At 32.3% G+C, this 10,162-nt stretch overlaps 1 protein-coding gene across 1 annotated transcript; it reads left to right on the forward strand.

Annotated features, from left to right (window-relative positions):
- Positions 1-257: 257 nt before the first annotated feature.
- On the forward strand, positions 258-5,689 carry LOC120079801 (SNARE associated Golgi protein family). Its single transcript, XM_039034205.2, has 7 exons — positions 258-994; positions 2,727-2,779; positions 3,177-3,269; positions 3,354-3,577; positions 3,799-3,865; positions 4,665-4,778; positions 5,490-5,689. The coding sequence occupies exons 1-7, from the start codon at positions 565-567 to the stop codon at positions 5,511-5,513; spliced, it is 1,005 nt and encodes a 334-aa protein (XP_038890133.1). The 5' UTR covers positions 258-564; the 3' UTR covers positions 5,514-5,689.
- The last annotated feature ends 4,473 nt before the right edge of the window (positions 5,690-10,162 follow it).

Here is a 10,162-nt window from a genome sequence, read left to right on the forward strand (position 1 = left end):
TATCGAATGATTAACATAATTTTAATTTTAAGAGTATGGATTAAAATAAATATCTTTTAAAAATATAGAGATTAAAATCAACGTTTTTTAAATTTAGAGGGTAAAATAAAATAAGATTTTAAATTTAGGAATTAAAATTAGATTTAAATCCACCGATAAAACATTTGCCTCCAAATTACCAATTTTCTTTTCCGTCCAGAACATTCACTATTATTATTATTATTATAATAGTTCGAAAATTTCTCATTTCAGATGTTGTATGTTCTATATTGCCCCACGTCAAATAATCCCAAATCTCTCTCTCTCTCTCTATTTTTTTTTTTTAATTTTATTTCTATCCAAATAATAAATGGACATAACAGAAAAAATCACAGAAAAAGGAAGAAGAAGAAGAAAGAAAAAGAAACCCCAAAACCAAAATAATAATAATAATAATAATAATAAGAGAAAAAGTTGCAGAAAAATTCAGTTTCTTCGTTGTTCCTTGCTCTTATCTGAGTGAGCTGAGCTCCATTGATGAGCTGATCGGCTTTCACGCAATTCTTCTCTTCTTTTTTGTTTATAATGCGCGCCCTTCTGACCTTAAGGCCGCCATCTTCAAACCCACCGCCATGTCTTTCTTCTCTCCATTTCTCTCCTCCTCTTTCCTCTTCTTTCCTCTTCAGCTTCAGACCCAACAAGCGCTTTCACTTCCTCAAGCCTTGTTCCTCTCTCAAGCAATCCAAGAAACCCACTCTTCAGAAGACACCCACTAGCGCCCCTCAGAGCTTCAAGTGGCTCTTTAGCCCCAAATCCAACGACGACGACGCCGGCGATAAAGGGAATAAAGGGGTGGACGGAGATGGAGACGTTTTGGAAGATGGCACCGCGGTTACGGGCACCCTTTTGGCTGGTGTGCTGCTTGTTGGGGTTATTGGTGGATTTGCATTTGCTGGATATGTTTACAGGGATCCGATTAACGCGTTCTTGAATCAGTTTTCGACGTTTATTGATGGTAATTTTGTCATGGTTTATCGCATTTTGCTTTTTTGTTTTGAACTTTGGAATGAATTTCTTGGTGGCACGATTGATTTCATTGTGGTTCAATGAGCATTTTGCTTTTGTTGGGGGGGGTGTTGTTCATTGCTGTTTGAAATTGGTCTCGATTATGCGTTGGTTATAGTAACGGAAGGCTGTTCTAAAATTTGTGCTGATTCTGTTTGTGTGTGTTTGTGTATGTGGCAATCATATATTGTTCCTCCTCCTCCTTCCTCTTCTTCTTCTTCTTCTTCTTCTTCTTCTTCTTCTTCTTCTTCTTCTTCTTCTTCTCTCTTTAGAGTCTGATGCAATTTAACCTCAATTTCTGTAGAAATGTGAGTTTATAGCTTCCCCTTTAGAAAAATTTAACTATATAATGCCTGGAGTTAATTGAACTGCCTACTGCCATTCAAAAAAGGGAAAACAGTTGAAAGTCTTGAAACACTAATAGTTTATAGAGTAATATCCTATGCTTCTCTTGTACTTACATGTTTATTCTAGTTTGTTATTAATTTTCTATTAGATAATGTGGGTTCCATCTCAAAACCAATTGGCAATGAGAGGAGTAACTCATCTATTTTATAAAAAGTGTGATGTCTCTTCATTTTTTTTTAACATGGAATGCTCAACATGCCCTTCAAGATGGTGCCTCTTTTGAGTTCACCATTATTTATTGAATTCCAATTTCTTTTTATTGAACCAAATACCCATTTAGATTTTATGGGTTTTGATACCATATTAGATAACATGGGGTTTCATCTCAAAACCAATTAGCAATGAGAGGAAAAACTCATCTATCTTATAAAGAGTATGAGGTCCCCTGATCTAAGGTGAAATCCTCAACATTTTCAAACCATATGTTCTAGTCTTAGAGGGTAGAGCTCCATTTTAGGTTTAAATTGTTGTCCCCCTAAGTTAGACTTCTCGGTTGCTTTGGTTGGGTGTAGAGTCAGTTCCCCTCTACTTATTTAGGGCTCCCTTTGGGAGGGAATCCAAGAAGTCAGTTATTTTGAAATCCTGCCCTGGAAAAGTTGTAGAAATGGTTATCGTCTTGGTAAAAGACATTTTTCTGGAGGGAGACTCTCTTGTTTGGGCAGTTTTGGCGGGGTTCCTAGTTATTTTTTTGTCCTTAGTTAGGATTTCAGACTTGATCTGTAAGAATCCGAGAGATTGATGAAAGCTTTTTGTGGGAAGGGGTTGATATGGGAGGTGGTTTGCATTTAGTTAAGTGGGAGCTGGTTCTTAAGCCTGTCGACTTGGGGGTTTGGATATTAGGACTATAAGATTACATAGTATGTTTCTTTTGGCCAAATGTTTGTGGCAGTTCTTCACTGAAGTCTGAGACTGACACACTGCGGTATAGAGTGATTGTGAGTATATTTAATGTGTAAACCATCTCCTCCTAAACATTTTGGTTAACAACTTATTCCTTTGACCACTGAGTGTTTAAACATAATGGATTGACTAATCAGTTATCTGTCATCACCCATCTGCATCGGCATCTATCTGCTTTCTAATTCTAGTTCCCAAAATCTAATAATGGTGTTATTCACATTAAGTGGGTGCAGTACTATGATAATTCTATCTTCTTTAAACATAAAATCATTACCAAAGAAAAAGGCATATGGTGAATAGCTGAGGAGCTCTCCATTTCTCTGAAGGATCTCTCTCAATCATGCAATTCTTAACGTAGCGCTTTTGATGTACAGGATATGGTCCAGCAGGATATGCTTTATTCGTAGCAGTATATGCAGGATTGGAGGTACACTTATTTTCTTATTTAATTCAAATATTCTACATCTATAGAGGTGCCCTTTGTGGTAAGGCGTGGCATATTTAGGGTGGCTCAGTTGGAGAACTTAATAGTTTAAAAATCTTTGTAGTCTTTTGTCTACTTCACCCCCTCGGAATCATATGGAGCTGGGGCTATGAACATAATGCAAGAAGTGGACGTGATACTTTTGTAGTAGAGAAATGTACTATGCTGGCCTAGGTCTATAACATATATGCTAAAACTATGAATATTGTTTTTCCTGTGCTAGTTGTGGTACTACTTTTTGGTTGCCATGTGGAGGTTCGAGAGATTCTTCCATGGTTTATGTTTTTACTTTTGCCAACTATTCATTGTGAAATTTATGGTATGATTTCTTACCTTTTAGATCCTTGCAATTCCCGCCATTCCATTAACAATGTCAGCTGGGCTACTCTTTGGCTCTGTAATTGGGACAGTTATAGTATCCATCAGTGGAACGGTGAGTGTTTTTGTACCAGTATAACAAACAGATAGATTAACATATGGCCACTGATTATGAACTTATTACCTCATATTATTTCAGGTTGCTGCTAGTGTTGCCTTTTTGATTGCTCGGTATTTTGCTCGTGAGCGTATTCTTAAGCTAGTAGAAGGAAACAAGAAATTTGCTGCCATTGACAAAGCCATTGGAGAAAATGGTTTCAAAGTTGTCACACTCCTACGTTTGAGCCCTTTGCTTCCATTTTCTCTCGGAAATTATTTATATGGACTCACATCTGTCAAATTTGTTCCCTATGTGTTAGGAAGGTCAGTTTGCAATTCCTCAATGAATGTAAAAAATTGTACCTCTGTCCTTGTTTCATTTCTATAGTGATGTTTAAATTCATAAATGATTGTAGCTTTCCTTTTCTTCAATATACTATTTTGATTCTCCTCAGTCAGTTGTATCAATACGTACAGAATGCTATGCGCTGTATGAACTTAAAAAGTTGTTGAAAACGTAAACGGATTTATTATCTTTAATGCAGCTGGCTGGGGATGCTTCCAGGAACCTGGGCTTATGTGAGTGCGGGCGCCTTTGGACGTGCAATTATTGTAAGTTTTCAACCTGTTGCCCCCGCTGCTTAGAGATGTGATTATATTTTTCATAATAGTATCTTACCTCGTAAATGTGTATTTGACACGGGCCACGGCTCTTAAAGTGTTTAGGCATGTGCTTTTTATGAATGAGTACTTCTTTAATTAAAATTTCAGTTAGGAAAAGGTGCATTTGACCAGTTAACAGTGTTTCTTAAAAAAATTCAATAATGTACTTAGGGTGCATTTGGGACTGATTTTGCAAGGGTGTAAAGTGATTATGAGGAAATTTTAACCTTTGTTAGTGTTTGGTAAAACTGATTACAAGAAAATTTAGAGCAAATCACTCTTGCAATTCTGTTGGTTTCTAAAATCTATGTAGAGTAGCTTTTGAGATTGAGTTCCCAAAATATCATGCCTCTTCTAACTAAGTATTAAGATTCCTATTTTATACCTATTCTATAATACTTTTTCACATTTAAGTTTGAAATTTACCAAATACTTATTTACTTCATTTTATTGCTGATTTGTTTAAAAGTGCAGCTATCAGTAATTATTTGAAATGCTACAACAATTCTAAACTAAGCCTTAAAATGCTCTTTTGAGAAAACATTTAAAAACACTTTTTAAGAGGTAAGATAAACACAAGATTGCATCATGTTATGCTAATCGTATTTGGTTTTTCTGTTGAAGATAATCTCTGATCTGGATTCTTAGTTGGGTTTGCTGTCTTTCTTAACGATCATTTCTGAGTTCCTGAGTTTCAATCTTATTGTCTGTTTCTTTCTGCTGTTAATTTTACTTTGGGGTGTTTCAGCAAGAAGAGTCTGAAGTTGGTTTGCTAGGAGGGGGAAATGGTCAGCTATGGACTTTAGGACTGGGATTGCTGGCAACAGCATTGGCTGCTGCATACGTTACACGATTAGCCAAGGTAATATACCTTATTGCTATAGCACAGACTTAATGCAATCAAATCTTTCTTTAGAACCTAGTCTTATTTCAATCTAGCCAATATGAAATGAACTCATTTTTTTATGGAATGGACTCATAATCATGAAATTTACTAGATCGTCATTTTATAGTTTATAAGTTCATAACTCTAACTTATTTGCATCTCTTTCTCATCATTCTCTGAGGAGGGATTGTGGTCAAAGAGCAAGTCATGAATTCAAAAGGGTTATCTAAGTATTTGGAGAATGTTGAGATGGAATGTTGTTGGATCAGATAATTATTACATGATATTAGTCAAAAAACACATAAATTGGATATATGGTAGAATGGATGTTTAGGATATTAAATTTTCCATAGATGTATGATACTAAATTTTGTAGAATTAAACAATCATAATATTAGTTAAAGTACATGTAATTGAATGAGTGGTCTTATGGATATGTAGGATATTTTGTGAGTGTCAACATAAAATGTCATTTTATAAGATCTTAACAGTCATTCTGTAAGATTGGTCGGGACACATGCAAACACATATGTCCACGATCAAACAGTCATTCCTTAAGATTAGTCGGGATACATGCAAACACGGTATGCAAACACGGTATGTGGGGTGGGTTCTTTGCTGAGGAAATATGAGAGGATTCTGAATGGCGTTTTTATTTTTATTTATTTATTTTTTTTAATATTGCAGGATGCTATGAAGGATATTGAATAGACATAGCGCCTTGCTGAAAGTAGGAGGTATAAATTAAATTCAAAATTGAATTTGAAAATTGGCAAATGCTCTGTATATTTTTTATTTGACCAATTAAGAGAGAAACTTCTTCATGTTGCTGAGAATGTATAATATTTACAATAATCAATATAATTAATCTCTAATTGTAATTTTAACTTTTTTTTCTCTTTTTTACATAGTAGATGAAACTAGTTTTTGCAAGCTGTGGATTATCGTTCAGAAATTTAAATTCACTCATTGAGCCTCTATTTCTCTTTGTTGAATTTCAATTATTGAATGTGAATTTTTCTCTCTTTTTTCAAAAAAAAATTGAACATGTGGAAATTTCAATTTTTTTGGTGTGCACAGTTGGTTATAGTAGTATTTGATGATTATAGTGTTATAGAGTGTTTGACACGTTGAGTTAAGCAAAGTTTAGTTTGGTTGGAGTATCTACCAATTTAAAAACTTTACGTATATTTTGCAATTTTGTGCATGTAACTTTTGTGTTTGAGTTACACTATGTTTCATGATAAACACAAAATTACAATGTTAGATGCTTAATTAAGGTTCGGTATGTTTAATGAAACATACTTTATTTTCTTTACTTTTTTTAAATAGAGATAAACTACCTTGAATACTTTAATATTAGATTCTCATCATGGTGATTTTTTTTTAATTTGTTTAATCATGACATGTTTGTTTTTAAGTTTTGTTTAATCATGACATGTTTGTTTCAATTGAATTGATGACTCAATGAAACTAGTTTGTTCATTTCACTAAATGTTGATCGCTATTTGTAATCGTTGTGATCGTATGCAATTAAGTAGCATCTTGACTAGCTCATGTGTGTGTTCAGGTTTTTGCTAGATTTCATAGCTTCATTAAGAACATTGCAATTGAATTAGTTTTAATTAGAAAATCTAGATTAATCCCTAAAAAATGTAATTAATTAGGTGATATGGAATACTTCTCATCATCAACTACTTAGTTAATTTAGAAATTAATTTGACATTGAAAGAATTAGTTTTTTTTAAGGGAGTTCAAAAGGCTTTTAGAATTTTCTAATTTAGGTCCTCAGTCTTTAACTAAGAATTATGTTAGATATTTTAGTTTTAATGGTCAATGTTGTGTGCTACCCCAACATTCTCCAAATTAATATTGGTAAAAGCGTTCAATTTATAATTATTTATTTCTCATCACGTTTATTATCAATTACACATTCTTGTAAAAATCTCCCTTCATTATGTTAAATTTAAAGAAAGAATTCTTTCATGTTCATTCTCATGACTAAATAACTTCACTCCTCTCTTCAAATGTTCTAACATTTCATTTAATGCTTAGATTTAGATTATTTGATTTTTTTCTCCAAATTAATTGAACTAAACTGTTATTCTAATTACGATTGTAGCTTTATGACATATTGGATTAAGAACCTTATGAAGATCAAATAAACCTTCATTACATTACCAACATCAACATGAACAAATTTAAGAGATTATTGACATAAACTATTTTTCTTAAGATCGGAGATTTAAATCTTTATACCCGACATTTAACATATTAAAACATACATTCCTGGAAATTTTGAACAATCAAAATTTTGGACTTGGCTTTAGTAAAAATTCTCTTTAATATTTAAAATTGGTTCTTTTATTGCTTCCTATATATATATATTTTTTTTAACCGACTTGAAAATGAATTTTTTTTTTTGGGCAAAAATCAATTTACACTCTTAAACTTTGGAGGTTATATCAATTTAATCTCTAAACTAATAATTGTATTAATAATTATATCAATTTAAATCTTGAACTTTTATAAGTGTATCAATTTAGACTCAAAACTAATAATTATATCAATTTAAACTCTAAACTTTCATAAGTGTATTGATTTAAACTTGAAGTTTCATCAATGTTTCAATTTAGACCCTCCATTATGTTTTATTTGGATACACTTATGAAAGTATAGGGTTTAAATCGATACACTTATGAAAGTTAAGGTTTTAAATTGATACAATTATTAGTTTTGAGTTTAAATTGATATTATCATAAAGTTCAAGGTTTAAATTGATATAACTATTAGTTTATGGTTTAAGTTGATATAACCCCAAAGTTTGGGATTGATGTGGATCGGGACTAATGAGAAGCATTAGTAAACTTTAGTTGATTTTAAGTAATTTCCAACATTTAAATTTTATAGGTATTTGTTGTCTTAAATTTTTTCCTAGCTTTAAGTGTTAAATTTATATTTTGATAATTATGGAGATGCATGGAAAATGGTGGTTGAAAAGATGGAGGCTGCAATTAATAGGGTTGAATTAAAGATAGTGGTTGAAAAGACGGAGGCTGTCATTAATGATACTACATTAAAGATGGTAGTTGGAAGATGGTGGATAGAAGATATTGGTTGGAAGATGAAGAACTCTTTTAATGTTTTATTTTTACTTTTTCTACTTTACATTAAATAGGTTTAGAATTTCTACGAGACTATATAAAGTCTTCCCTCCATCCATTTGTAATTAGAATTCGATGAATGAAATTTAAGATCTCATATTTGAGACTTTTCCCTTTGAATTTTGCAATTTTTATGATAGAATGCATGTGAGTCATTCAAAACCTTGACGAGTTGATTGTGGAATGACTCAATCTAAAACAAGATTTCCCAATCTTGCTTCTAAATCTTCGATCGAGAGGTATCTATTTCTAGCATTTTCTCGGGGTTGAACTAAATCGTATAGGGAGTTGTTAATTTCTTATATTCAAAGATTCTTGCTACATAATAGCTTGGATCTTTGGACGGAGGGTTAGAGTTGCCTTATCATTTGGTATCAGAACATAGGTTGCATTTTTTGTGGCCTACTCTAGAATTGATTCTATCTTTCTTCATTATTTTTATATTTTCATTCAAATTTCTAATTCTGTTCATTTAGTTCTTTGTTGTTTTCATCCATTGTTCTTCATCAAATCTTATTTCAATTTTATTGATCAAATTTAGATCTTTGAAAAAAAAAAGCAAAAAAAAAAAAAAAAAAAAAAGAGAAAAATTCCAGAATTTTGTTATTGAAATTATTCATGCAAATTGTGTGTTTAATCTTGAATATTTGAACCAATTTGGCATAATTGAGTTATAACATTGACTCTATTTTTTTGTCATTTCCTAGGTCAATTGCATGTTCATTTGAGTGTCGTTACAGTTTCCTGTCATTAAATGTCGAAAACTAATTCAAATCTGAAATCATTGACTTTTCTTCTTATCTTTCATTTTCTTTCTCAATGTAAGCGGTCGAATTTGACTCTGGGTCCTTCAATAAGGTTTTAGATCAGTCGTGTATCTTGAATTGTTAAGAAGAGCATTTTGTCAAATTCATTGCATAATATCCTTTTATTTACAATTCCATTTCTATGTCAGTTTTGTTCAAAAACTGCTTTGTATTTTTCCTTGTTTGTTCAAGTATTTTATTGTTTTCTTGTTCTTTTTGGGCTTATTATTATTATTGTCTTGCTTATATTGAATAGCTATCTATTTCAAGGATTGTTTATTCCACATAAACTTACCCAATACATAATATAGCCACTTTCTCAAATTGCCTACCTTTTATGTGCGTGAGTGGTGAACCATCCGTGAATTGAGTATTTTAAGATCTATTCCTTTTCACTTAAGAGCATGTTTCATCAATGAAGAAATCGCCATGAGAGGTACAATAGCAATGAAAGTTTTGGAAGACTTTTCGCAATAGTTTGGTTGAGTTACATCAAGCGGTTGATTGCCTAACTAAATTGACTCAAGAACTGAATTTGTGTGACCAAAATTAGAAAAAGGTCAGTCCATCTATGGAAAGTATGCCCATTAATAAAGTTCAAGATGACATACCTTGTGAAAAATTAGTGTATTGTAACACCTAATATTGAAGTTCATGTTGATGTGTTTGAGTTAGAGGAAAAGTCAGAAAAGGTCAAAACAAAAGCATGTAGATTGATGAAAAAGAATCTTGTGAGAAAAAGACGGAGAAAGAAAAAGCATGAGGTTAGTTTATGGTCTAGAGAGGAAAATGAGAGAAAAGTAAAAAAAGTGAGTTTATTTGAGAGAACTGGTGAGGTTAAATCCATTTTGTTTTCAAAACAAAATATATTTTATCTTCTATACAAAAAAACTTGTTTTCTAACGGGTGAGCTCAAGTCATGTTTTCCAAGTGTTTCTTTTGAGTTCTTACAAGAGGTCGAAACACTTGTAAAGATGTTTGATTTGAAGATTGCTTCAAATGTCAAAAATAAAGTACAACATACAGACTTCAAGGCCCAATCATTTATTGAGAGGCACAACTCTAAATTTGTTTCAAAATTCAACCTTAGCAGCAAGCATAAGGTGTTCAAAGTAAGGAATTGAGCGTGGAGACATATTTGGAAGGATCGTTGTTGTTTCTCAAAGAAACCCAAGTGAAGTTGCATTGATGACTTGCATATGAAATCCCATGACTACAAGATTACTCTACAAGGCGAGGGAGATGTTAATTACTTTTTTAATGTCGTTGAATTTCGTCCATTTGATGTAGGAGATACTTTCAGATTCGAGGAAATCCTTTCGAAAAGAGAGAAGATTATATGGATCGGGACCTATGAGAAGCATTAGAAAACTTTAGTTTATTTTAATTA

Source organism: Benincasa hispida, chromosome 6, assembly GCF_027475165.1.
Source record: "Benincasa hispida cultivar pf3 chromosome 6, pf3_genome.v1.1, whole genome shotgun sequence".
NCBI classification, from domain to species: Eukaryota; Viridiplantae; Streptophyta; class Magnoliopsida; order Cucurbitales; family Cucurbitaceae; genus Benincasa; species Benincasa hispida.

Bases quoted from the DNA above. Each gene is read 5' to 3' on its own strand.
- LOC120079801 (XM_039034205.2), top strand. From the start codon at position 565: ATGCGCGCCCTTCTGACCTTAAGGCCGCCATCTTCAAACCCACCGCCA. The intron at 2,780-3,176 runs GTACACTTATTT...CTTACCTTTTAG, and splicing joins CAGTATATGCAGGATTGGAG to ATCCTTGCAATTCCCGCCAT. The intron at 4,779-5,489 runs GTAATATACCTT...TTAATATTGCAG, and splicing joins ACGTTACACGATTAGCCAAG to GATGCTATGAAGGATATTGA.